General features: G+C 50.1%; 4 protein-coding genes across 6 annotated transcripts in view; 2 read left to right on the forward strand and 2 right to left on the reverse strand.

Annotated features, from left to right (window-relative positions):
- The window catches only part of Smarcd2 (SWI/SNF related, matrix associated, actin dependent regulator of chromatin, subfamily d, member 2), a gene marked incomplete in the record, with an annotated part of 12,108 nt that extends 489 nt beyond the window's left edge, over nt 1-11,619 (forward strand). Inside the window, 13 exon segments of the mRNA XM_013503158.1 lie at nt 1-51; nt 4,447-4,631; nt 4,818-4,860; nt 4,990-5,112; nt 8,177-8,332; nt 8,754-8,849; nt 8,977-9,078; nt 9,221-9,382; nt 9,544-9,641; nt 9,813-9,948; nt 10,114-10,236; nt 10,561-10,662; nt 10,737-11,619. Coding sequence (XP_013358612.1) covers nt 1-51; nt 4,447-4,631; nt 4,818-4,860; nt 4,990-5,112; nt 8,177-8,332; nt 8,754-8,849; nt 8,977-9,078; nt 9,221-9,382; nt 9,544-9,641; nt 9,813-9,948; nt 10,114-10,236; nt 10,561-10,662; nt 10,737-10,790 — 1,431 coding nt within the window.
- Nucleotides 11,620-11,677: 58 nt separating this feature from the next.
- Psmc5 (proteasome 26S subunit, ATPase 5) lies at nt 11,678-16,959 on the reverse strand. The gene is made up of 12 exons (XM_005402183.2): nt 16,853-16,959; nt 16,214-16,285; nt 14,694-14,763; nt 13,703-13,800; nt 13,480-13,536; nt 13,173-13,403; nt 12,748-12,874; nt 12,470-12,660; nt 12,276-12,374; nt 12,085-12,195; nt 11,893-11,979; nt 11,678-11,786 (listed from the first exon to the last, which is right to left on the reverse strand). Exons 1-12 carry the CDS (start codon nt 16,874-16,876, stop codon nt 11,733-11,735), a joined length of 1,221 nt encoding a protein of 406 aa, XP_005402240.1. The 5' UTR covers nt 16,877-16,959; the 3' UTR covers nt 11,678-11,732.
- Nucleotides 16,960-17,038: 79 nt separating this feature from the next.
- Nucleotides 17,039-23,867, forward strand: Ftsj3 (FtsJ homolog 3 (E. coli)). 2 transcript variants are annotated; one of them, XM_013503157.1, is made up of 20 exons: nt 17,039-17,469; nt 17,644-17,749; nt 18,068-18,114; nt 18,218-18,297; nt 18,662-18,761; nt 18,852-19,046; nt 19,122-19,237; nt 19,317-19,421; nt 19,510-19,610; nt 19,966-20,046; nt 20,128-20,274; nt 20,417-20,552; nt 21,458-21,639; nt 21,781-21,904; nt 21,979-22,247; nt 22,501-22,586; nt 22,669-22,768; nt 22,877-23,060; nt 23,137-23,231; nt 23,310-23,867. In XM_013503157.1, exons 1-20 carry the CDS (start codon nt 17,403-17,405, stop codon nt 23,500-23,502), a joined length of 2,514 nt encoding a protein of 837 aa, XP_013358611.1. In that variant the 5' UTR covers nt 17,039-17,402; the 3' UTR covers nt 23,503-23,867. The 2 variants fall into 2 exon arrangements, with proteins under 2 accessions (XP_013358611.1, XP_005402243.1); XM_005402186.2 differs by having other exon boundaries at nt 22,504-22,586.
- Nucleotides 23,868-23,930: 63 nt separating this feature from the next.
- Nucleotides 23,931-26,241, reverse strand: part of Ddx42 (DEAD (Asp-Glu-Ala-Asp) box helicase 42) — a 43,836-nt gene continuing 41,525 nt past the window's right edge. For both annotated transcript variants that reach the window (XM_005402190.1, XM_005402189.2), the window contains exon 18: nt 23,931-25,524. In XM_005402190.1, the coding sequence (XP_005402247.1) occupies nt 24,832-25,524 (693 nt within the window). In that variant the 3' untranslated portion in view covers nt 23,931-24,831. The remainder of the gene's footprint in view (nt 25,525-26,241) is intronic.

Consider the following 26,241-nt stretch of genomic DNA (forward strand, 5'->3'; position numbering starts at 1 on the left):
GCCGCCGCCTTCCGCCCCATGGGCCCCGCGGGTCCCGCGGCTCAGTACCAGGTGAGGAGGGCGGGCGGCGCCGCGGGGCCTGGAGAGGGCCCTGGGGGAGTCCCTGCACCGAGGGCCCCAGGGCCTTGGAGGAGGCGGAGCCGGCGGGGGGTCCGGCCGGGGGCCTGGGTTTGGGGGAAAGGGACTGTGGGGTTGAAGCAGTGGGGAGTGTCCAGGGGCTTCTTGGCACCGGAATTCCGAGTAACACGAGACGCGAGCGTCGTGGGAAGGAGCTAATGAATTGTGCGGACGGGTTGAGAGGTCTAAGCCAGGTCCTAGGCTGGAGGTTCCTGAGGTGATGAGAAAGTTTTGGAAAAGGGTCGCACTCAGAAAGCAGGGTTCCCCTGCACTGGCCTCGGTCCCATTCCAAGTCTGCCCTGTTTTGTTTGGTTTTTTAAGTCCTAGTTGGGAATTGGCAGATCTCTAGCATGTTTGAGATGGCTCCCAGCTGCTAGTAGGAGGAAGGAGGTGTCCCACAGCACAGGCGGGCCCAGGAGCCCCAGCCCGGATGAATCCACGTGAGATCAGATCCACGTGAGATCAGAGACGGTGGTGCCCAGCCTGAGGAGGGCCCAGCCCAGCTGCAGACCACTTTGCTCCTGGGCTTTCTGCCTGATGTCAGTATCCAGGAGTTGAGTCTGGAGCAGCAGAACGGGGCAGAATGGCTCCTCCGAGAACCTGCTGGTCCTAGGGCTGCAGGAGCCTGCGTTCGCAGGGGTTGCTTCAAAGAGAACTATTTTGACCTCTCAGGCTTCAAAGAAGAGAGCGTCTCAGGTTGCAGCTTCAAAGGCCATTGAGAGGCAGAGACTTGCTTCTTGTGGTCATTGTGTGAACTCGGCCTGCCTCTGCTGGTGGGGCTCCTCAGGCCTCCAGTGTGCTCTTTGAGGTTTTCCCCAGAATGCTTGGGAATTGGGACTGGCCTTTTTCCAGCTTCTTTCCCCTTTTATTTAGCTCCCAGGTTCTGACAGCGCCATATACCAGCCCATGCGCCTGAACCCGTGTGGGCCTGGGCTTCTTGCTAATGTCCCAAGGCATGTGTTGCTGCCTTCTCTGTTCTCTCCTGGTATGTCCAGGTAGAACTTCCGGAAATGTATCCTCATGGAATGTACATATCCTGCCAAGACCCCCCAAAACCTCACTTTCTAAGGAGATGCTTCCTTGGGGATACTGAATTTCCCTTATTCCTCATCCCTCCTCTCCTTGCTGAAAAGAAAACAAAGGGTCTGAGAATGAGATGAAACAGACCCGGTCCTAAGGTTCCCGCTGGGGTCCATCTTCCCATCGTGCTCTCTCCCTTGGGGATCCTGGGCCCAGGATGTTGGTGTGGGGTCCTCGCATCAGTTATTCCAGTCCTTGGGTTGGTCACCTGAGACCTGGCCTAGAGCTTCCTGTTGGCCTTTTGGCCTTGGAAGGACCTGGAACCTGCAGAAGCCTCTCCAGTTTTCTTGGCATGCTACCCCTAGAAAGTGTGCCCTTGGGAAAGCCCCTGCAGGGATGGATTCCACAGTTTTGTAGGAGGGGAGTGGCCTTGGGCTTGTGGCAAGGCCAAGCTGGTTGGCCAGATAGCCTCGGGGAAGCGGATGGTTCTAAACCCTGGGTTACCATCCCTCCAGCTTCTCATCTCCGTCTCCTCCCTTCCCCTTCCTCCAGACAGGGGCAGGAGCGGTACATGGGAAGAACCAGCGAACTTAGGTTGAGTTTGAGGGAGATGCTGCTGCCCTCTTTCAAGTCCAGTCGTATGACTTCCAGGAGAAAGACTTGTGGTCTGGGGAATAAGGGGGTTTCTGTCTGTTAGAGCTCATGAGCTGAGCGGGAAGAACAAGGGTTTGAGGACCCAAGCTGGAAAAATAGGGGACCCAGGGACCTGAACTGTAAGCAGCTGAAAAAAGTGAAGTGGTGGCCCGTCTCCCTGCAGAGGGTGGCTCTAGATAGATGTTGGATCACAGTCAACTGAAAAGCTCAAGAAAAGCAACAGAAACAAAACAAAACAAAATGAACAAAAACACATAGATTGCTGGTTCGCTCTAGATTTCAAAATACTTTCTATTCATGGGGTAGAAGGAATATATTCTCCACCCAAGGCCTTTAGGCCCAGCTACCAGGAACTTCAGGCCACAGGCTTTGGGGTGAGGCAGGGCGTGCTCACCTGAATCCTAGATTCCTCACTTCTAGGTGGCGGCAGCAGCAACCCCATTCTCCGCCTGCATGGCTGTCCTGAGAGTGTGATAGGGTCGGGCTTAGAGTGTAGCCAGGTGCTGGACCTAGGGGAGGAGGTGGCTGCATCTTCTGGGTTTCCGAGGTTTGAGCCAGGCCTACCTAGCTAGCCGTGCTGCGGGCAGGAGGCTGAGAGTTTGGGGCTTTGGATTTTTTTCCCTTTCTTTTCTACTCCTGTTTTACTTTTTTATAAGGGGGAGGAGTTACTGGTGCTTCAAAGCCCAGGTGTAGAGCTTGGCAGTGTTTGGCTGGACTTGATGAACTGTAAGCAGCCTTCCCCTGGGGCCCTGAGTGAACTAGGGGCTCCGAGCCGGCAAGCCTGAAGCAGATGTCTGGGTGGGGCCTATTCTAGGTCTTGCCTGTGCTGCTCCGTCTTGGGATTTCCTGTTGCTTGAGCACCTGCCCTGGAGGTCTGGGTGGTGGTGCAGGTTTTGTGAGCAGCTTCTTGGGGACCACAGGGCCCTAGTTCACACTCTGCATTTCTTCCCTTTGTCTCAGGCACTGGGAAACACTTAAGTCTGGGATGTCTGGTCCAGGTTTACAGCTTGGACCACACTGAGGCCCCCCCACTTCTATAATCTTGGCCATGGCTCATTAAGGCAGAGAAACTGGCTGACTTTTGCCTTTCAGCAGCCTTGATGAATCTTTTCCTGATGGGGAGAAACTTGTGGCAGGACTCCCGAGGTCCCACAGCTCCTCACTTTTAACTGCTCATTCTCCAAATGCTTCCCTGCTCCTTTTGACGCCCTTCCCATTCTCTGGGTCGTGCTTCTCCCAATGTCTGCGTCTGGTCATGAACCTGACCCCCTGTGGGAGACATGAGTTTGGTAGTAGACGAAAAGGTGGGAGAGAGGCCCCCCTCCAGGATGCTGGGGTGCGAGAGGGTCCTTTGATTTGGTGCAAGTCTCCACCCAGCTTGGCTTGGTTGGCTGGTTGTGCTGGTTGCATAATCTGGGCCCTGGGGCCAGCCCTGTGAAGCTGCCAGGGACAGAGTGTGCGAGGCAGAGCTGCCAGACAGGCCTTGCAGGCAGCAGCCGTAGGGCGGGGGTTGGGGTGCAGGGGTTACTCCTAAATGGAGTAACAAAAATGTTGGGGACCTGGGCCTTGGGTGGGAAGTCCTTCTTTAGAAAAAGACTGAAAACAAAGAAAACGACATTATTTCAATTAAATCAGGCTGCTGCTGCTGCTGCTGACTATGCCCTCTGCAGCTTGGATCTCATGATGACTTTATCTTCATTCTCCAGCTTGGACTGTCTAGCCATGGTGGGAAACCAGTTGTTATCAGTGCAAGCTCGGAAGGGTTCGCGTCCCTGGCCTAAGGTTAAGTTGAGCCAGCAGCAGGCCCCGCTGCCAGGTGGGACCTGGACCACAGGCAGCGTCCAGGTGTTTGCCACTGTCTCCTAGGGCCCCTAGGAGCCATAGCTTCCCTTTTGGGGTCTTCTGGCAGAGGGGTAGGGGTACAGCAGTGGGGCGGTGAGAGAAGGGCCGAGCTCTGATGGCAGATAGGGGACATATGGTGACCAGATGGTCTGTGTGCTTTGCCTGGTGCCACCCCCACTAGCTGGGGTGTGTCCAGGCCATCCTGTTGCAGTTGCTTATCTGCGGTGCTGCGGCCGAACGGGCTTGCCGGACCAGCGAGTGCCTCTCTCCCTCAGTCACAGCACAGGGGATGATGCTGGGGCTCTGCCCCCTCACCCTGCTTGTACCCTTCTGTAGCCCTTCACTGGCTGTGACATTGGCTGCAGCCTCACTTGTACTGTGCTTCTCTCTGGAGATGGGGTCGGGAGCCAGTGCTTGGTGGGACCACCTGAGGGCCTTAAGAGTGCCCGAAAGCTGCTGGTCCCAAGAAGTGTGGGACAGCACGTCAGGGCTGGACGGCAGCGCTGGATCCGGAAGAACTCCACAGGCCCTTCCTTCCCTCAGCGGGCAGGGCTCTCCTCCCACTCCTGGGCCCTGGGAGCCTCATTAGCTGGCACCGCTGCCAGGGCGGTTGCAGGGGTGGGGCTGGTGTGGGTTACACTCTGTGTTCAAGAAGCTGCTCCCCTTTGTTCTCAGTCTCCAGCCGGGGCTCTCCTGAGCTCCACCAGGGCTCAGGGCTGGGCCTCACTGAGCAGAGGGATGGAGGGCATGGGCTATGGGCCCCGCAGGGTCCTGCCATTGACCTACGCACCCCCACTGGCTCACTTTCCCCAGCGGCCTGGCATGTCACCAGGGAACCGGATGCCCATGGCTGGCTTGCAGGTGGGACCCCCTACTGGCTCCCCATTTGGCACAGCTGTTCCCCTGCGACCCGGCATGCCACCCACCATGATGGATCCATTCCGAAAACGCCTGCTTGTGCCCCAGGCCCAGCCACCGATGCCTGCCCAGCGCCGGGGGTAAGACATCCCTTTCTCCCACTCTGTCTAGCCTAGCTCTGGAGGAGGCAGGTTTCCTTCTAGCCTGAGAGCTTTGATAATAGAGAGAGACGTGGCTCTCTGTGCAGGTTACTGCGGACTGGGGAGGTGGGGCTGTGTGTGTCCTCCGGACCGTTAATGTCTGAAATGGGTTTCTGTCCTCTGCAGGCTGAAGAGGAGGAAGATGGCAGATAAGGTTCTACCTCAGCGAGTGAGTGTGCTGGGAAGGAGGCCGCTCAGTATGTGGCTGGCCAGGGGGAAGGCCATCTCCCCACACTCGGATGGGAAGGAAGGGAACCAGAGCTGTGTGAATCAAGCTGTTGAATTTCTTCTTCTGTAGATTCGGGAACTTGTCCCAGAGTCTCAGGCATACATGGATCTCTTGGCATTTGAGCGGAAGCTGGACCAGACCATTGCTCGCAAGCGGATGGAAATCCAGGAGGCCATCAAAAAGCCTCTGACGGTATGTGCCGCCCTGACCACCTGGGCCTTCTCAGACTTTGCTGTCCCTGCCTGGCTTTGTTTTCCGTGGCCCCTTGAGGGTCTGCATTGGGCTAGAGCGGTGTTTTTCACATGTAGGATACAGCCCATTAGAGCATGAACTCAATTTCATGTGTTTGGGCCAGTGTGGGTTTTTGTTGTTGTTGTTTTAAAATTTTATTGGAACATTTTAGATATACATAATGATCACATTCATCATAGCAAATTTGTACCTGTACAGGATATATCTTCTTTTTTCCCCATTCCCCTCCCCCCCTTCAACACCTCTTCCCCTCTTTATTTACCAAAGCTTTGTTTCCATTTTTTCCTTCTATTCGCGTTTTTCTCTTGTCCCTTCCTTCCTTTCCCCCACTCCCCTCCCTTGTTCCCCTTTTCATTTGAACATTTCCTTCCCATTTCCCAGTATCTGTTACACATTTTGGTCCTTATAGATACTTACAGTTTCTGACACCAAAGAAACAATGTGGTATGTAAACAAATGTGTGTCTGATTTATTTCACTTAAGAGTATGGTCTCAAGGTGCATCCATTTAGCTAGAGCTGTCTCAAGCTTATCCTTCTTTATGGCAGAGTATTACTCTTTTTTTTTTCGTGGGGGGTACTGGGAATCGAACTCAGGACCTTGCACTTTCCAGGCAAGTGCTTATGCCACTGAGCTACATACCCGGCCTATTCTTTGTATAAAAAAAACAACATCCTCTTTATCCATTTATCAGTTGATGGGCATCTGGGCTGTTTCCAAGATTTAACTATAACAAACTGAGCCTCTATTAACATGAGTGAGCATGTATCGCTGTGGTGTGATGCTTTTAATCCTTTGAGGAAGATACCAAGGAGGGGGAAGCTGAGTTGAATGGGATCTCTAGTCCTAATTTTTTGAGGAATCTCCACACTGATCTCCACAGTGGTTTCCCCAGTCTACACTCCTACTCACAGTGGAGAAGGGTTCCTTTTTTTAGAGCCCCACCAACAATTGTTATTGATTTCTTGATAATAGCCATATTGTTTTAATTTGCATCTCTCGAATGGCCAGTGATGTTGAAAATTTTTTCATATATTTATTTGCTGTTTCTACATCTTCATCGGAGAAATATCTATTCATTTCAGATGCCCAGTTTTGCATTGGGTCTTTAAATTTGAGGGATCTGATGTTTTCTTGAGTTCCTTATATATTCTAGCTAGTAGTCCTTTGTCTGAGGGACAAGATGTTTTTTCCCACCCTGTGGGTTGTCTCTGCACTCTGTTGGTGGTTTCCTTTGCTGTGCAGAAGCTGTTTAATGAGATGAGATCCCAGTTGATGATTCATTGTGATTATTTCCTGTGCAATTGGGGTTCTGTTCATTAAGTCTTTGCCTACACCAGTGTCTTTAGCGTTCTACCTATTCTTTTTTTTGTTTTGTTTTGTTTTCTGGTACCGGGAATCGAACTTGCACATGCCAGGCAGGCGCTGTGCCACTGAGCTAAATCCCCAACCCTGAGTTAGTTCTACCTATTCTATCTTCCAGCAGATTTAGTGTTTCTGTTTTAATATTTAGATCTTCGATTCATTTCAGTTGAAGCTTAGTGCCTGGTGAGAGATATGGATCTAGTTTTAATCTTTGGCATGTGGAAAGCCAGTTTTTCCAGCACCCTTTATTAAAGAGGTTGTCTTCTAATGAGAGTGTTTGGCTTCTTTGTCAAAGATAAGGTGGCTGTGTGTGTCTGGAGTTGTTTCTGCAGCTTCTTATCTGTTTCGTTGATCCTTCTATTTTTTTGCCAGTACTATGCTGGTTTTTGTTTTTTTCTTTTGCCTTTTTTTTTTGGTCTTTTTGAGACAGGGTCTCGCTATTTAATTCCAGCTGGGCTTGAGCTCACTTTGTGGCCCAGGCTGGTCTCAAACTCCCAACGATCCTCCTGCCTCAGCCTCCCCAGTGCTGGGACTACAGGTGTGCGCGACCACGCCCAGCACTATGCTGTTTTTGTCATAGTAATTTTGTAATTTCAAGTCAGGCATTGTGATTGGGCCAGCATGTTTTAAATGAATATAAAATAGTAAGAAATATGAAAATATTGGTATTGTTTTATGATGTTGTTTCAGATACGTATGTATTTGTGAGGATCCTGGGTGATGATTGAAAATGTAAATGTTAGCCAGGTGTGGTGACATTTGCCTGAAATCAAATCCCAATACTGTGGGAGGCTTGAGGCAGGAGGATTGAAAGTTCAAGGCCTGTTTGGACAACTTGGTGACTTCTCGAGCCCTTGTGTCGAAAAAGGGCTGAGGATGTAACTCACTGCAAAGACCCTGACTTCATTCCCTAGTACAGGGGTGGGGTGAGTAGATGATAAATAAATCTTATGGATCATGGTCAGAAGTTTGGAAGCTGCCAGATAGGGTAAAGGTTCTTTTTTCCTATCTTTAAGGAAGCTTTCTCATTTCTCTGTTTTTTTTTTTTTTTTTTTTTTTTTTTTTTTTTTTTTGGTTTTTTCTGGTACCGGGAACCGAACTCACAACCTTGCGCTTGCCAGGCAGGCGCTTTTGCCGCTGAGCTAAATCCCCAGCCCTCTCTGTTCTTTTTAAAATAATAATCTAGAATAGTCTCCTGAGTGGTGAAGACTTTCCAGGAGACTAAGATATGCTGGGGAACATTGCAGGTGCTTGGGTTGCATTTAAAATCTAAGCTGGAGGGTCCCCCACTGGCCGTGCCCTCCCACAGTGCTAGGGCTGGAACCCAGGGTCTCATGCTTGCTAGGGAAATCCTCGACCACACCCCGGCCCCAGCACCTTTGGATTTGCTTCACCGAACCCTGTACGTACCTATATACTACTACCAGTCCTACTGTGTTGGCATTGTCATTTATATACCTCTTTTCATCATAAAACTCAGTTTCTTGAAGGCCAGGACTAAGATTTATTACTTCCAGTTCCCAGCACCTAACAAGGTGTTTGGCCAGTAACAGTCAGTAATTGATTGTTGCCTGAGTTCGTATGGGACGACTGGGTAGTGATTTTTCAGTGTTGGTCTACCTCTGTTTGATTTTCTTTAGCAAAAGCGAAAGCTTCGAATCTACATTTCCAATACGTTCAGTCCCAGCAAGGCAGAAGGTGATAGTGCGGGAACTGCAGGCACCCCCGGAGGAACCCCAGCAGGGGACAAGGTGGCTTCCTGGGAACTCCGTGTGGAGGGCAAACTGCTGGATGATGTGAGTTGGGGAGGGAGGCGTCTGGAGGGAAGGTGGCCTGTGTGGGCTAAGACTGGGGCAAGACATGGGTACCCCAGAGAAGTCCGGCCATAGGGAGAGGGCACAGCTCCAGCTGTTTATTCATTTATTGGCAGTGCTGGGGACTCACCAGGGTCTTACACATGCTAGGCTGGTACCCTGCCACTGAGCTGCATACGCCCCAGCGCCAGGTTGAAGCTGTAGTTACTACAGCTTTCTTGCACATGGCGTCATTCACTGGCTGGCAGTGGGGGTGCAGCAAGGGCCTTCTCCCCGCCCGGGCCTCTCACTGTGCGAGGCTCCTCAGCGTCCTGAGCTTAAGGGTTGGAGCAGTGCTCCTTTTTTGGGCTTAGTGGCTGAGAACTCAGAAGCATCCCTATCTCACGCTCTGTTCCATTCGCAGCCTAGCAAACAGAAGAGGAAGTTTTCTTCGTTCTTCAAGAGCCTTGTCATTGAGCTGGACAAGGAACTGTATGGGCCTGACAATCACTTGGTGGAGGTGAGAGTGGCCCTAGGCCTTGGGAGCCCAGACCACCTGAAGACATAAGCCCCTTGGGTGGAGTAACGGTCTTGTTCCCCTACCGCCTACCCGCTTGGTGATAAGCTTTACGCTCCCGCCCCGCCAGTGGCACCGGATGCCCACCACTCAGGAGACAGATGGCTTCCAGGTGAAACGGCCAGGGGACCTCAATGTCAAGTGCACACTCCTGCTCATGCTGGATCATCAGGTGACAGAGAAGTCACCACAGTGGATCAGGCTGGGGCCACAGGGACTGGTCTGGGGGCGGGGAGCAGGTTCCCATGAGTCCTGCCTGCTCTTGTCCTTTGTTTTTCTCAAGAACGCCTTCTGATTGTCCCGTCTGCCCTCAGCCTCCTCAGTATAAACTGGATCCCCGGCTAGCGAGGTTACTGGGAGTGCACACACAGACGAGGGCTGCCATCATGCAAGCCCTGTGGCTTTACATCAAACACAACCAGCTGCAGGATGGGCACGAGCGCGAGTACATCAACTGCAACCGTTACTTTCGCCAGGTTCGCCTCCTTTTCCTGGGTGACACCCTGTTCGGTCCCCGCCTTGTCTGCTACTCCAGTGGGTTAGTTCTTGGTGTCTTCTGCCTGCTACCTTTGCTGCCCCTGGAGTGTTTTACTTCCTCATGCCTCAGGCTTCCTCAAGCTTTTGGTGCTCTTTCCAGATCTTCAGCTGTGGCCGGCTCCGTTTCTCTGAGATTCCTATGAAACTGGCTGGACTGCTGCAGCATCCAGACCCCATTGTCATCAACCATGTTATTAGGTAAAGGAAAGGAAGGGGAAGGGGAAGGGAAGGCTGTTGACAGCAGATGCACCCTTGGCTTGATCCCAAGCCAGAGTTGTAGGTTGGCTTCTTGCTGGGTATGCACAAAGAATGGGCCCCAGATGGCCTGAGGCGTGAGCGTCTGCTTCCTTTCCTGTCTGCTGCATGCAGTGTGGACCCTAATGACCAGAAGAAGACAGCCTGTTACGACATTGATGTGGAGGTAGACGACCCGCTGAAGGCCCAGATGAGCAATTTCCTAGCTTCTACCACCAACCAGCAGGAGATTGCCTCTCTTGACGTCAAGGTAGCCCTCTGCCTTCATACCCTCCCCTGGGGCCCAGGATGAGGGTGGGCCAGCCTGTCCTTTTACTGCAGCGCACTGGGAATGAGACTTCTGTCTGGCCTCTCGTCTATCCCTGGGAACAGGCCCCAGGGCAGGGCTTGTCTGACGCGTGTACCTCTTCCTCAGATCCATGAGACCATCGAGTCCATCAATCAGCTGAAGACTCAGAGGGATTTCATGCTTAGCTTCAGCACTGACCCCCAGGACTTCATCCAGGAATGGCTCCGTTCCCAGCGCCGAGACCTCAAGGTTAGTCCTCTTTCCTCAGGCGATCCCAAGCTCTGGGTGATTGTTGCCCCAGCACTGTCCTCCCACTTCCAAGGGCAGATTGGCTCACGGGTAGGAATTACACTAGGACTTTCCTTCTGCATTTTTTTTTTTTTTTTGAGGCAGGGTCTCGCTATGCCGTTCAGGCTGGTCTTGAGCTCACTTCTGTAGCCCAGGCTGGTCTTGAACTCACAATGATCCTCCTGCCTCAGCCTCCCGAGTGCTGGGATTACAGGCGTGAGCCACCATGCCTGGCCCTTTTTTAAATTTTTGTTTTGTTCTGTGGACTTTCCTCTGGCTCTGCAGATCATCACTGATGTGATTGGAAATCCTGAGGAAGAGAGACGAGCTGCTTTCTACCACCAGCCCTGGGCCCAGGAAGCAGTGGGGAGGCATATCTTTGCCAAGGTGAGGCTCTGCCCTTTTTGGCCTTCTTTAGTTGTGAATCACAAGATGCCTGAGCCACGTTCTTCCTTCTCCAGGTGCAGCAGCGAAGGCAGGAACTGGAACAGGTGCTGGGAATTCGCCTGACCTAACTGCTCAGGGATCTCTTCTCTGTCCTGGAGCCTGGCAGGGGACTACCCTTTGGGTCCTGGCTTGTGGCACAGACATGTAGGATGGGCTGAGGGGTGTTTCCTGGTACCCGCTACTCCCAGATTTAGTTTCATAAAGGTAGTGATAGGATTCCTTGTTGCTTGGTCCCAAAGCCTTATTACTTTCTGCATTGGCTTTAATTGGGTTCTTAAGATGCCTCCTCTGCCCCCTGCAGGCAGACCCAGGTAGGACTGCTGCAGGCCATACTTCGGCATTCTTAGGAACCAAAGGCTGCTGGGTTTGCATGTTTACAGGCTCTCCTCCTGGGCCACTGTCAGAGCTGAGTATGGGGAGCTGGGCAAGGAAGAGGAGGCCCAGCCTAGACTCTTCTTAGCCTTTCTAAACCAAAGTTCTTTGCCATTCCTACAAGCCCAGCCTTGCTGCTGGCTTTTTCCTTTCCTTTGGGTATTTGCACTATGTGGGGAGCAGGTTTTTCTATGTGGGAGCCACTTTTTTGTACAGGGGGAAGTTGGGGTTTTTCAGGGAGCCCTATTTGGTGCCTCCTTCCTTGTATTTTCTCAATCTATGCAAGCGGCTGTGGCCGCCATCATCTCCTGGGATCCCTCCCGGGGTGGGGGTGGAACCTCTGAGAGCGAGGGGCTGTACCAATTCTTCAGCCTGGCCGAGGTAGGGGGCATGCATGGCAGAGGGCAGGGTAAGGTGAGGGTGAGCCTGGGAGGACTGTTTTGCCCTTTGGAACTCGGTGAGCTTAGGGCTTGGCAAATGCCACTTCTGGCCGGTTTGGAAATTCCAAATAAATTCTTTTGTTTATTGGTGGTGCCTAGACCTGGTCATTGAGCAGTGTGGCCACTCTAACAGACCAGAGTCCTACAGGGCTTGTTGTACAGATCTTTATTTGAAGGATACACAAAAAAGACATCCCCTCACTTCCATAACTTTTTGATGGACATGTTTTTCTCACTATCCTTCTGCATGACCTAGAGAGAAAGAGAGCACACCCACGTGAGCGTTAGTCGTGAACACAGGCCTCAGTCTCTGCTCCACAGCCACTGTCAGCAAAAGGGGAAGAGTGGAGGCACGTACCTTGGCTACTGCCATCTCAAAATCTTCCTGGGTGACGTGGACTCGCCGTTCCCGCAGTGCATACATGCCAGCCTCTGTGCACACACCCTGAGCAGGAAAAGGAAGCTCAGGCACTGCTGCTCCCTCAGCCTCAGATGCCCCTTGAACCCAGGGCTTCCTGCTACTCTTGTGTTGCCCTGAGACTCCAGTTACCTTAACCTCAGCTCCTGAGGCTCCTGGCATTAGCTCAGCAATTTTTCTCAAGTTGATCCCTCGGGTCAGGTTCATTTTCCGGGAATGGATTTTCAGAATGTCCAGCCGGGCCTAGGGATGCAGAGGAGAGCCCTTGGTCCCACACCCTCTCCCCACAGCCAGAGGCGCTCCGGGTGCTGCCCATCACAGACCTCCTCGTTGGGGGGTGGGAATTCAATTTTTCTGTCGATGCGCCCTGGGCGGAGCAGTGCAGAGTCCAGGATGTCAATCCTGTTGGTAGCCATGATAACCTGAGCAGACAGAAGGAGTAGAATGAGCTAAGCTGTTGGCCTGCAGCTCACCCGAGGCCTCCCCCTGGCTGGTCCCAAGGCCCGCACCGCTCCACCTTGATATTCTTGGTGGCCTCAAAGCCATCGAGCTGGTTGAGCAGCTCCAGCATTGTGCGCTGCACTTCACTGTCTCCCCCAGAGCCGCCCTCCAGCCGAGAGGAGCCGATGGAGTCGATCTCATCCATGAAGATGATGGACGGGGCGTGTTCTCGTGCCATGACAAACAGCTCCCTCACCATTCTTGCCCCTGTGCAGAGACGCAGCTGGCATTAGAAGCTACGGAGCTTCTCAGCCTCTGCCCTGCTGCTCGGTTCTCATTCCTAGCCACAGTTACCTTCCCCAATGAATTTCTGTACCAACTCCGAGCCAGAGACACGAATAAAGGTACAGTCTGTATGATGCGCCACAGCACGGGCCAACAGGGTCTTCCCGGTGCCTGGGGGTCCATACAGCAGCACTCCCTACAGGGAAACATCAGGACTCAGGGCAGAAAGCAGGCTTCACGTCGTTCAGTGAACATTTTACCCTGTGCTAGCTTTACGCTTGATCCTTTGCTACAGGCTATAGACGCCCCCTTCTAGAGCTTTTATCTAAACCAGCGTAGTACCTTGGAAACAGCTCTCCCTGAGCTGGTGCTATTTCGCAAAAAGGACAGCCCAAGCAGGCTGCCGCCTGTCCCAACCCCAGCACTCGATCTGGCCTGGGGCAGGAGTAAGAACAGCCAACCTATACAGCTTCTCACGGAAGCCTCGTCCTCACCTTTGGCTGGGCAATGCCCAGGGCTTCAAAGAGCTCAGGGTGCTTCACGGGCAGCTCAATCACTTCTTTGATCTCCTTAATTTGCTTGTCCAATCCACCAATCATCTCATAGGTCGAGTCTGGCACCTTTTCCACCATCATGAGTGACACCAGAGGGTCTACCTTGTTGGGTAGGATCTTGTGCAGAGTGTAGCTGTCGTTCCTTAGGGCCACCCGGCAGTTGGGTGTCACCTGGATGCAAGTGGCAAGTTTCAGAAAGTAGAACAGTACGAGCTGACCCCACCCCCTACTCACCTGCTACACTCACATCATTGATGTCAATGTTCTTGTCCACGTCTACGACAAACTTGCCCTCGGGATGTACCTGAAGAAATAAGGGCTCGTGACCTTTTTTAAATCACCAAGTCACCACTCCACCGAAGAAGACCCATGAGATTCTAGAATAACATAACAACACTGTCCTCAAGGCTACACACAGGGCGGGAGAGCAGAGGGGGGCAGGCTGGTCCCTGGAGTCATGTTGCCTTTACCTTGACCAACACTTTCTTCTTATCCATGGCCCGGACTACTTCACCCACATAGGAGCCCTGTTCCTGCAGCAGCTGTAGCTCTTCCCGCAATAGGCGAACTAGATGGCAAATAGACACAGTGGTCACCAGTTTCTCTTTTGGTGACCCCCTCCCTGGGGATTTACTTCAACATGCACAAACTAAGTACAGCATCATTTTGAATTCTGTCTCTCTCTTACACACTTACACACACGCACACACATGTCCCAAAGGGAGTTACAATGGAATTCTAGGCACACACGAGTTCTGTGGAACATATGACTCATCAAAAAGATCCCTCAGCTGGGCACGGTAGCCAGCACACACTGTAATCCCAGCACTCTGAGAGGCCTAGGCAGGTGGATCACAGGTTCCGGTCCAGCCTGGGCAACTCAGTGAGACTCCATCTCAAAATAAAACATAAAAAAGGGGCTGGGGAGGTAGCTCAGTGCAAAGACTTGGGTTCAATCCCCAGTATGACTGTGTGAGAGTGTGTGTGTGTGTGTGTGTGTGTGTGTGTGCGCACGTGTGTGTGCCACTGAGACCTAAGGAGGTGGGCAACCTAACTAAGGCCACCTAGAGTGGCAGCAAATAGGCCAGACAGCTCTGCCTAGCGCTGTCCGGCAGGAGGCAGGACTTGACCCTGTCCAGGACTCCTGGGCCACCAGGCTCCCATGTTTTCTCTGTCCCCTTCCATCTCTTTCTGTGTCACACATACACTATCTCACTCTTCACCTCCCTCTCTCCCCTTTCTTCCCCTTGCTTTTTATCCTTTGACATTTTCTTTCAAGCAGAAAAGAAAAACATTTACCGTGGAACTCTAGATAGCGGTGTGCATGGGAAACAACCATAATGATGGTGTGAAGTATCACCTTGGACTAAGAGGAAACTGCTGTGAGGCTGCAGGTCAGGGGCATTAGGAACGGCCAGACTTTAAGCCATCCACATGCAGCTTCCCATCTATCCCCCTCACCTTTTGCATTTAGCTCATTCCTCTGTGCCTGCAGCCTCCGAAGGTTTTGGCTCTTATCATTCACAATCAGCTGTGGAAAGCAAGAAACAGATTCTGTTACTCCACGTCAACAGACAGGAGGCACGAACTTAGCCAGGACCTTCACAGGCAAGTGTAAGCCGCAGGCAGGGCCCTGGTGCCTCTATGCTCAGATTCTCCGGCAGGATGCTAATGACCCTGTCCTGTCCTTCAAGAGTTCTCTTTAGAGCCTGGGGTAGCCGTCACAAAAGGCAGCTTGGGAAACATTACAGTAGCTTTCCTTTGTTTTTGCACTGGGGATTGAATTTAGGGCTTTAGCACTGAACTACATTTCCCAACCCTTTTCATTTTTTTCCGGTACCAGGACTCGAACTCATGACCTTGTGCTTGCCAGGCAGGTGCTGTGCCACTGAGCTAAATCCCCAGGCCCCCTTTTCATTTTTTGAGATAGTCTCACTAAGTTGTCTTAAGTGGGACTTGAACCTGTGATCCTCCTGGTTCAGCTTCCCAAGTGCTAGGATATACATACTTTCTTATGGGGAGGCAACGTTTCATAGTGGAAAGATTTTTAGGTAGGAAATCTGAGTTCTAGCTCAGCAGTCATCAATTAAAAAGGAAGTAAAGCACTAGGGATATACCTCAGTGGCAGAGTACTTGCCTAGCACATGTAAGGCCCTGGGTTTGATCTCTAGTATTGCAAAAACAAATAAATCAAATATAATAACGACAAGTGTACCTGGAGCTTAATTTTTCTCCTGCCTTTCCTCACACGTTATTACTGTTGTTATTTCTCTGTCTTAGCGGTTTTGGCTAACACACCGAGACGCCCAGTTCTTTCCGTTCAGTCTTCATGACATCAGGGTTGTCCAGACTTCTCAGTGCTATCCCTCCCCAAGTTGCATCTCACTTAGCCCCAGCCTCTTCCTGATAAATCTCATCTCCTGAGTCCTGTCTCTCCTTTTTAAAGAAACCCCTGCACTTATACTTCCCCAGCAAGGTTACAGTCCTGGGCTAGTAAACTTTTGTATTACAATTTCTTGGAAACTATGTAACAAAGTGTGAGTACTACTGCCCTTAAAGGGGTGGGGCTTAAGGACAATAAGGGTTTTTTTTCTTCCTTCATTCCCTGGAGACAGGGTCTCTATGTAGTTCAGGCTGACCTCAGGTTATACTCCTGCCTCAGCCTCCACAGTGCTGGGATTACAAACTGTGCCACTGCCCAGCTACTTGTTACTTCTTACAGGGATACTTTTCCAAGTACTAGAAACAAAATAGGTAAATAGACCAGGCACGGTGTTGCTGGCAGAGGCCAGCCCGGGCTACAACAGTGAGTTCAAGTTCAGCCTGGACTATGCTGAAAGACCCTGCCTTGCAAAACAAAAACAAACGAAACCCCTCCCCTAAACAAGAAAAAAACCTTTTTCACTGCAGTATAGACGGAATTTGCGGAAAATCTCCCATCAGTCCTCATCCCCTCCTAGATCCCTCTAGTTAGTCCTCACCTGGAGTTCTTCAATCTTGGACAGATAATACTGGCGGAGCCCGCTGCCTGCCTTGCCCTCTTCCAGCTCCATCTGAAGACACATTGTGGTTAGTGAACAGGAGACTGAGCTCTCGAGGAGTAAAACCACTTCCAGGGCATTTCACCACCAGGCTCAGTGTCAGGCAGCTCTGCGGGCGGGAGAGCTCGGACTTCGCATGGTTAATATCTGGGTTCTGATCCTTCACTCCTTTCCTCTGCAATCTCCATTTCCCCGTGATTAAAATAAAAAAACACCGACTATCTCCTTAAGGCTTTTAGGAGACCGAGAGACCACGTACGCGGGAGCCCTTGGAATTCTGGCCAGTGTCATACAGACTCGAGGTTTTACTACTACATAGACTGAGCCAGAAGGACAGACGGTCACGCAACCTCCCGCTCCTACGGCTCTTCTCACTCCACTCGTACGAAGCTCTGCCCTTACTCACCGCGGGCGGCGCTGACACAGCAAATCCAGTCGCCCGCAAGGCCCTGTCTAGATTGGTCCACTTACACCCCCGACCCACCCGACCCTCTTATCCCGGCCCGCTGTACATCTCGGGTCACACCCGATCCGCACGGCACGGTCTCCGCCCGGCTGCCGCGGCCACAGCCGCCATACCTGCTCCGGCCCGTCAAGCGCCATATTTCCTCTTCAATAGAGTCCGCCGGCATCCGAGCCACCGTAGTGCGCAGGCGCAAAAGGCGGGGCTTCGGCCGGAAGACTGAGCAGAGAAGAGTTCCGGGTCAATGGGCGAGGTGTACCGCAAATACAAGAAATTATAGGGGCGTGACGCGAGGGGCGGATTCTCGAGATTAGGAGTTTGGGGAAGAAGAGAGGGAGTAGATCTCCGATTTGTTGCCTCCTAGAAACTCATTATTTGAATATTGTAATATCCCTCCCTGAACACATTCTTTCAACGTGTAAGACTTGGGACAACACATTTACGGCACATTCAAAATGGAGAAAAACTGGAAGCCGGGCACGCAAGGGGCCCGAGCGGAAGCGGAAGTTGCTCACATGTGCTCTTCTGTAGTGAAAACGCCGCTGGGTCGGAGACTCGGAGTGTGTTTGCTGTGGGAAGTTGGTAACGGAAGCAGAATCTAGTGCTTAGGAAGAAACCTCAATTTCTACTTTCTCCCCAGATTGAGTGCCATTCTCCCATTCTACCATGGGCAAGAAGGGCAAAGTTGGCAAGAGCCGGCGGGACAAGTTTTATCATTTGGCAAAGGAGACCGGTGAGTCAGGCTTGGCGCTGTGAGCGAACGTGGGCACGATCCTGGTGGCCTGCGCCTTTCCAAATGTTGGGCTCCATTTCCGCAGAAGGGGTGGTGGGTTACGAGGCTGGAGAAGTCCTGCTGGAAAAGCGTTCCGCGGACGTCATTGTTGTGTCGCTACTCCCTGCCTCCCAGGTTATCGTTCCCGCTCAGCTTTCAAGCTGATCCAGCTCAATCGCCGCTTTCAGTTCCTGCAGAAAGCTCGAGCCTTATTGGATTTGTGTGCTGCTCCAGGAGGATGGTGTGTAACACTCGGCGCAGTTGCTCTTGGTGGCAGTTTCATGGCCTTTCATGGATTAGAATTGTGTTTTTCGGGGAGGGTCGGATTTTGGGTCTCTTACTCCCAACCCAGTGCACTAATTCTAGCCTCAGATTTTTCTGTATTCCAAAGCAGAAGTCTATTCTAAACCTTGGGTGGGCGATTTCCTTGGAATGTGTACATACGATGCCTTTGGCCACTACACTGGGCCAGACTCTCTGACATCAAGGGTGAGAGATCACATTGCCAGGGGAAGAAAAGGGCCAGTTCCAGGTGTCCTAATCTCTGTTCCTTTCATAGGCTGCAGGTGGCTGCCAAGTTTATGCCTGTGTCCAGTCTTATTGTGGGTGAGTAACTGGTGGCTCTCCTGGATGTTTTCGGGGGATGAGGTGCTAATTGTCATACATTTCTTTCCTTGCTGCTTGAGTACTCTGACCTGCTTTCTTGCAGGAGTGGACCTGGTTCCAATCAAGCCTCTTCCCAATGTGGTGACTCTTCAGGAGGACATCACTACAGAACGCTGTAGGCAGGTAATGGGAATTTCTCTCCTTTTATGTACAAATACCACAGCTTCCAGATCTCCTAAGTGCAGTTTTTACCATGCTTTGAGCAGCTGCCTGCATGACATCTGTACAAGGTGCATGGCATTCGTAATGTCCACTCTAGCCTTATTTAGTCTGGGATGAAATCCTTCCCAGTGGACTATTACACCCTAAGCTTCAAGAAGATGGAAATGTGTTAGTTTTGTTTTCTATTTCATTTCCAGTACCTAACATAGTATTAGGGCTGTGGTGGGCACTCAGTGGATGACTGGAGGGACAGGGATGGCTGGTCTAGGGATTCTGTCTTTACCCATTCTTGTGTTTCTGTTGCCATAATCCCTCTCCTCTGTAGGCGCTGAGAAAGGAGCTAAAGACCTGGAAAGTGGATGTTGTGCTCAATGATGGGGCCCCCAACGTTGGGGCTAGTTGGGTCCATGACGCTTACTCACAAGGTGTGCAGGGAGTGGAACTGATGAGGGTAGAGACGGAAGTGGCATGCCCTCGGGTCATGGAGATCCTCACTGAGTGTCTTTATCCCACAGCCCACTTGACATTGATGGCTCTGCGTTTGGCTTGTGATTTTTTGGCCCGTGGTGGCTGCTTCATCACAAAGGTTTTCCGTTCCCGTGACTATCAGCCCTTGCTGTGGATTTTTCAGCAGCTGTTCCGCCGTGTCCAGGCCACCAAGCCCCAAGCCTCTCGCCATGAATCTGCAGAAATCTTCGTTGTCTGCCAGGGTGGGTATCACTTCTCTCTCTTGGGTGGGCCTTCTAATTACCAAACCGTATTTTAAAAATATGTCATCACTTTAGGATTCTTGGCTCCTGACAAGGTTGATAGTAAATTTTTTGATCCCAAGTTTGCCTTCAAGGAGGTTGAAGTTCAGGCTAAGACTGTTACTGAGTTGGTAACTAAGAAGAAGCCAAAGGTGCGTTTGGGGAAGTTGGGCCTGGTGAGTCCTTCAGAAACCTCAGAAGGGACTGCCCAACCATTTTTCTCTCCCTAAGGCTGAAGGCTATGCTGAGGGTGACCTGACTCTTTATCACCGTACCTCAGTCACTGACTTCCTACGTGCTGCCAACCCTGTTGACTTCCTCTCCAAGGCCAGCGAAGTGAGTTCCCAGATCTGAGGGAGGGATAAAAAGGAGCTCTAGAAATTGAGCCTAAAATTCTCTCTTGACTGCTTTTCCTGTCCAATAGATCTCAATAGATGATGAGGAGTTGGCACAACATCCAGCTACCACTGAGGACATACGGGCATGCTGTCAGGACATCAAAGTTCTGGGGCGCAAGGAACTTAGGTATGTAGTGGAGTGGGTGAAGGGGACAGCTCTGAAGGAGGGAAAAGCCTTTCAACAAAGATCATGATGCTGGATCTCTGAGATAAGTATGCTGTTGTGCTAGAGCTTTAGGGTGGGGCCTGACCCTTAGGATTTCTGTGACTAGAGCCTGAAATCTGAAGTGTAGATTAGCTGGGTGAGCTAATGCATGCCTGTAGTCCTGACACTTGGGAGACTGAGGCAGGAGGATCATCGAGGCCAGCCTAGGCTGCATAGGAAGACCCTGTCTCAAAACACCAAAAAAAAAAAAAAAGGCAGATTTAAAACAGAAGAAGGAAAAAAGATGAGATGATTAAGATCAGTATTTCTGTGGCAGGTCACTGCTGAACTGGAGAACAAAACTTCGGCGCTATATGGCTAAGAAGCTGAAAGAGCAAGCAAAAGCACTGGATATCAGGTGAGGGAACTAAGGAGGGTAGGTGGAACTTTGTGTTGGGAGGAAGTATCTGGAAAACAACATCTTGGACTGTTTTGTTAGCCTCAGCTCAGGAGAGGAAGAAGGTGATGAGGAGGAGGAGTCTACTGCTGGGAACACAAGGCAGCCTTCTAAGGAGGAGGAAGAGGAGGAGCAGCTGAACCAGACCCTGGCAGAGATGAAGGCCCAGGAGGTGGCAGAATTAAAGAGGTTAGGGAAGCAGGGGAAGAGCTTGGGGAACCCCAGTGCATAGTACCTCTGTGTGTGCAGATGGGAAAGAAGAACAAAAGGCACAGAAAGGGAATCTTGAGGGCAGGGTAGGTTTTCAAATTCTCCCAACCCATCCCCTTAGGAAGAAGAAGAAGCTGCTTCGAGAGCAGAGGAAGCAGCGGGAACGCATAGAGTTGAAGATGGATCTGCCTGGAGTTTCCATTGCAGATGAGGGGGAGACAGGCATGTTCTCCTTGCGTACCATCCGAGGTCACCAGGTGAGGTGGGGTTGGGGATACAGGTTGAAAGAACAGGAGGATGGCTTGGTAAGAGGGAGATGGGGAAAAAATAGAGCCCTGTGACTCAAAAGACAAAAATAAGCACACCTGTAGTGACTATGATACAGATTATTGTAGCACTAGAACAGGACCCAGAGCTGAGATTTTGGTAAATGCAGCTAAGGTAGCTGGATTATCAGGAGAAAAGAGGGTGTTCCTCAGTGGAGGGCATCAGTTCACTGAGACCAGGTTAGCACTTGGAATTTGGTGTGTGGTGCTTCTGTCAAATACTGAAGAATTTACTTTGCCTGATGAAATCAGTGTCACAAGCAAAATGAACTGTTGGAGCTCTCGTGTGGGAATGTCAGAGTCAGGTCATGTTTGGCACCCAGGAGAGGCACTATAGCAGTCACAGAACAGACACAAGCTCAGCCTTCAGATCTAGCTGCAGCACTTAGGCTGTGAGACTGTCAGCTACCACTGAGCAGTTCTCCACTTTACTAGTGAAGCAGGTATGTCAGTTACATGTTGTCTGGGTTCCTTTTCTTAGTGGGATCAAAATTCTAAGGTGATGGTATCTTTTCAAAATGAATTTTTTTTTCCTTTTGGTGGTATTGGTGCTGAGAATTTATTTGATCCAGGGTTTCTTGAATGTGAGGCAAGCTTTCTACCACTGAGCTAGTTATATCCTGAGCCGTAAGAGTGATTTTTAAACCAATGAGCAGGACAGAACAGTGCTCTCTAGTCTAGAATGGGATGTTCAGATAGGCCAGTCTCTTCCCTAGGTCATATCTGTAAAAGGAAATAGCTATTGGCCTATGTGTTACTAGTGTTGCTGAGGGGGAGATGGACACAGCAAGTATTTTTTACTAAGTACTCAAATTTCTATTTTTCTTAAACTCCAGTTGTTAGAGGAAGTAACACAAGGTGACATGAGTGCTGCTGACAGGCTTCTGTCTGACCTACCAAGGGATGACATCTATGTGTCAGATGAGGACGACGACAGTGGTTCATCTATGGACAGTGACTTGGATCCAGAGGAGTTGGCAGGAGTTGGGGGACATCAAAGATTGAAGGACCAAAAGAGGTAAGGGATTTCTAAGAGGTATGCCCCTACCTTTAGTTCAACTCCTGACACAGTTAATGTGTTTACTGCTAGGGGTATGGGGAGCACGGCCTCTGGGCATTTGGTCACTGAGCCTTTCCCTACATTCCCTGGTGTCTGCAGTGTGCGATTTGCTCAACTAGAAGATAATAAAGAGGAGGAAGAGGAAGAAGAGAATCCACTGCTGGTACCACTGGAGGAAAAGGCAGTGTTGCAAGAAGAACAAGCCAACCTGTGGTTCTCAAAGGTGAAGCTGGGGTAAGACTATTGGGAAGCTGGCATTCCCTGGGAGGAGGATAGCTGAAGGTTCTCCCACAACAGGATGGCTTCACTTGGATTGAGGATGATGCTGATGAGGCCCTGGAGATCAGTCAGGCCCAGTTGTTGTACAAGAGCCGTCAGAAGGAGCAAGAACCGCCCAAACCACCATCACCTTCCAGTTTGAAGACTGAGAGAAAATTTCCCCAGTACCAGAATGAGGCCCCAAGTGGGGAAGAGGCTCCCTCTGGGGAAGGAGCTACCACTGGCCCTGCAGGGGAAGGAAGTGACAACTCAGACAGTGACAGCAGTAGCAGTGAGGAGGAAGAGAGGTGAGTGGGCACAGCAGTGGGAATGGTAAAGAGGAAGCAGTGATTTGAATCATTTCTTCAAACTGGGGTTCCCAAGGTTTGCTATAGATAGGGAGCTTTAAAAATGCTGGTGATCGATTTAACTGGCCTGAGTGACAGGGATTTCTCTAAGTTCCTAAGTAGTTTTAGTTAGGAAGCACAGTTGAGATGGAGTGTGGTGTGAGTGGCACAGAGAGGGTGGAATATTTGTTTATAGTCTTGCCCGCTTCCATAGTAGGGGACCATCCCGTGGGAAGAAGCGAAGCCGTGGGCCTAAGTCAGATGATGACGGGTTTGAAGTGGTACCTATTGAGGACCCAGGTGAGAGCTCTATCTGTGTGGAATGAGAGGGATGGGGTTTTCAGTTTTGAGAACTGGAATCTGACATTTGTCCTTTCCCTAGTGAAACATCGGATTCTGGACCCTGAAGGCCTTGCTTTAGGTGCTGTTATTGCCTCCTCCAAAAAGGCCAAGCGAGACCTCATAGATAACTCTTTCAACCGGTAAGGGAACCAGAAAATCACAAGAAGCTGTCAAGACGTGGTTAAATGGGTCACTGTCTTCTTAGAAGTCCAGAATGATGTTACTGGCTTGCTGTCCTCTCTGCCCAGGTATGCATTTAATGAAGATGAGGGGGAGCTTCCAGACTGGTTTGTGCAGGAAGAAAAGCAGCATCGGGTACGGCAGCTGCCTCTCGACAAGAAGGAAGTGGAGCACTACCGCAAACGCTGGCGGGAAATCAATGCACGTCCCATCAAGAAAGTGGCTGAGGCCAAGGCCAGAAAGAAACGGAGGGTAAGTTGGGGTTATCTGAGGTTAGGTGTGGGTGTGGCAGAGGTGAAGAATTCATCTGACTGAAGTCCCCTCCTAGATGCTGAAGAAACTGGAACAGACCAAGAAGAAGGCAGAAGCTGTGGTGAACACAGTTGACATCTCAGAACGAGAGAAGATGGCACAGTTGAGAAGGTAACTGGGGGAAGACATAAAAGGGTGGAAAAGAGCAGAGCGTAGGTCTCTTAACCTTTCTTTCTTTTCTTTTTACAGTCTCTACAAGAAGGCTGGGCTTGGCAAGGAAAAACGCCAGGTCACCTATGTTGTAGCCAAAAAAGGTGTCGGTCGCAAAGTGCGGCGGCCAGCTGGAGTCAGAGGTCATTTCAAGGTGGTGGACTCCAGAATGAAGAAGGATCAGAGAGCACAGCAACGTAAGGAACAGAAGAAAAAACACAAACGGAAATGAGAAGACTGTAAAACTAAGCCGGAAAAGTGGTACAGCTAATCCTGGACTCCTTGGTACCAGTCTCGCTCTTGCTTGTATCGTAACTAACAAAATGCCAGGAGGTGGTCCTAAGTGGTAAGAAGGACATTTTCCTGCTTGTATGATGGTCTCCCTCGAAGGCACCAAGGAGCTGTTTTGTTGGTGCTGTGACAGTCCATTACCCTTCTGTGAAGAACATGGAGTGCTGGATGAAACAGTCACATCTTCTTTAAATCTTGAGGGAAAGTTCAGTGTGGTGTTTTACAACCTGTTCACAGGGATGTGGGCCTCTTGCATCTCCCCTCACCCTACATCATTATTCGTTGAATAAAACATTACCTGTGCTATACTGTTCCAAATCATTGTATGTACCAACTATTTTAAGGTAGAAATGACAAACAATCTGTGGGTCCCAGTAGTAAAACATTTACTAGAGAGCAAGCAGAGGAATGCACATCTTAAAGAAACCTTCACAAAGTCACAAAATTTGAAGTTTGTGTATTTCTTTTCCTTTTATAAACAAGATAGAACAAAAGTCATCAAAATCATTTCAGCAAAAGACTTCTATTGGGGCAAGTTACAAAAACAAAACAAAACAAAACAAACACTTTAAAAGCTGTTGTTGGTTTTAATTTTGAAATTTAGCCAATACCTTGGGCCTGAAGCAATCTTGGAACCCCTTTCAGAGTCATTTCCCTTCAATCACAGAGACTCTGAAAATCTCAAAAGCTGGGTTTAGAAGGTTGCTGCTTGTATGTCTCAGGGCTGGATACAATCTGGAGAACCTGAGTGTCAACTCTTGTTTAGAATTGGGGATTCCTTCCCTGCAAATGTCTTGAAGCACCAAACAGCTTTCCAAACATCCCCGACAGCTCAATAAATTGGGTTTGCAAAAGCCAACTCCTATAAAAGGGGATTGCCTGGCCAGAGCGCTAAGAAAAAGAATCTGATTCATAGATGTTTATAAGGTGACATTTTAGTAAAAAATATAAGCTACTTATAAACCTAGAGTGAGTTTTGTGCCCTATAAGGCCCTTTTCCCCCAAGTGTCTTCAACTTACCCTCATGACAACTCACCCAGAGCCAACAGAAGCTTCCCAGGTGTCAGTGCTTGCTGGGACCAAAGCAGCTTCCTCAGAAAGCATCTGAACAATCATTCATATGAAGGCATAATGTCTGTGCTCCAAGCTCTCCACTAAGGGCAGGGGGTCCTTATACCTTGGACCCCAACCCAGCCCTGAGACACCTAGTTACCAAAATCTCTCTTAAAGTAAAACTAAAGAACTGATTTCACACTGTAACACATTCCCTCTAACTGTCCCATCGACTTTTCTTGCGTTTAGGTGGCTCTGGGACAGCAAAACCATCAGCTGTCTTATCTGTCTTACTGTCCATCTTGTCCATCTTGCTGTCCACCTTGGGGTCCATCTTGCTTTCACGATTACAACCTTCTTTCCGGCTTTCTCCATTCCGACCATCATTTGTACCCCGGCTCTCCCCATGCCGGCCCGCACTTCCTCCATGCCTGTTCTCCCCATGCCGATGGCCATCAGTGTGACGGCCGCTGCTGCTTTCCGGGTATCGGTATCCATCTCCATGGCGACCAGCATCTCCATGACGTGGGCTATCGCCATGCCGAATGCCACTCTCTCCATGACTGTGACGGCTGCCACCCCGGTTCTCAGTATATCTCTCTCTTTTCCCATTGCCACCCCCAATCCCTTCTCGGCTGTTATTCCCTGAAGCTGTGTTGTTGGCTCCCTGGGTGCCAACAGAAGGGTATGTCACTGGAGCACTGCTGATATTCCCAGCACTGCCAAAGCCTGAGATGCTCTTGGCAGAACTGGCGATAGGGCTGTCAGGACTGTTATGGCCCTGCTGTGCTGAATTAGTTGGAACAGAATTCAAGCTTCCTGCACTAGTCCATCCACTTGGCCCAGCAGCAGAACTTCCGGCCTTCTGATTACTTAAACTGGCTGCAACAAAATGACTCTTGTACTGGGACTGAAAGAGAAAGAGACAACAGGAGTAGGTACAATAGTAAGTTCAAGAAACCTGAGTATATATATAAGCTTGGCAAGCCTATAAAGAATATAGAAACGAGGTCTATTATTTTGGCACCATGACTTGTGTGTAATCGTTCTGATGCTCCTTTCGTTCTTGTGCTATAAAACAAAATAAAGACTTTTACAGAGACGGACCTTAATGTACCAAAAGTTACTGCCTGGCAGACTAAAATAAAGCATCTATATATAAAGCTGTCCAACACATTTATAGTCTACAATCTGTTATTTACAATTCAAAAATCTAAAAAATTGTGAAAACACTTTTTGAAGAGTCTGGCTGTAATGGGCTGGGATTACAGCTCAGTAGTAGGGTACTTGCCCAGCATGCAGAAAGCCATGAGTTTGATCCTGAGCACAACAAAAAACAGCCTAACCTGAACAGACATAAAGCTATTTATTTTTTATCTAGTCACTTTAGTGTGACTACAATTATATTTTGGTTTAGAAGTAAATCTGATTATACAAGATGTGACTGTTGGCACTGATGTGATAATATATGCAATGTAGATGACATTATTTAAAAATAAATTCCTATACAGGATTTCTGAGTTCTTCTAGTAACATAAAATAAACAAAAAAATTGTGGGACCAAACTGGAAACGTCAGTCTAGGTACAGGTAAAATGTATAAATAAAGGCCCAGTTAATCAGACAGT

Source organism: Chinchilla lanigera, unplaced genomic scaffold (genome assembly GCF_000276665.1).
Source record: "Chinchilla lanigera isolate Chin_1 unplaced genomic scaffold, ChiLan1.0 scaffold00077, whole genome shotgun sequence".
Classification (NCBI taxonomy): Eukaryota; Metazoa; Chordata; class Mammalia; order Rodentia; family Chinchillidae; genus Chinchilla; species Chinchilla lanigera.

What these genes read in the sequence shown, in the direction of transcription:
- Psmc5 (XM_005402183.2), bottom strand. Translation starts at nt 16,876, where the DNA reads ATGGCGCTTGACGGGCCGGAGCAG. An exon ending in TGGGCATTGCCCAGCCAAAG is followed by an intron (nt 12,875 to 13,172) that starts GTGAGGACGAGG and finishes GTTTCCCTGTAG; the next exon opens with GGAGTGCTGCTGTATGGACC. An exon ending in TTGAGATGGCAGTAGCCAAG is followed by an intron (nt 11,787 to 11,892) that starts GTACGTGCCTCC and finishes CTTTCTCTCTAG; the next exon opens with GTCATGCAGAAGGATAGTGA.
- Ftsj3 (XM_013503157.1), top strand. Translation starts at nt 17,403, where the DNA reads ATGGGCAAGAAGGGCAAAGTTGGCAAGAGCCGGCGGGACAAGTTTTAT. An exon ending in AGATTGAAGGACCAAAAGAG is followed by an intron (nt 21,640 to 21,780) that starts GTAAGGGATTTC and finishes TGGTGTCTGCAG; the next exon opens with TGTGCGATTTGCTCAACTAG. An exon ending in AGGCCAGAAAGAAACGGAGG is followed by an intron (nt 23,061 to 23,136) that starts GTAAGTTGGGGT and finishes GTCCCCTCCTAG; the next exon opens with ATGCTGAAGAAACTGGAACA.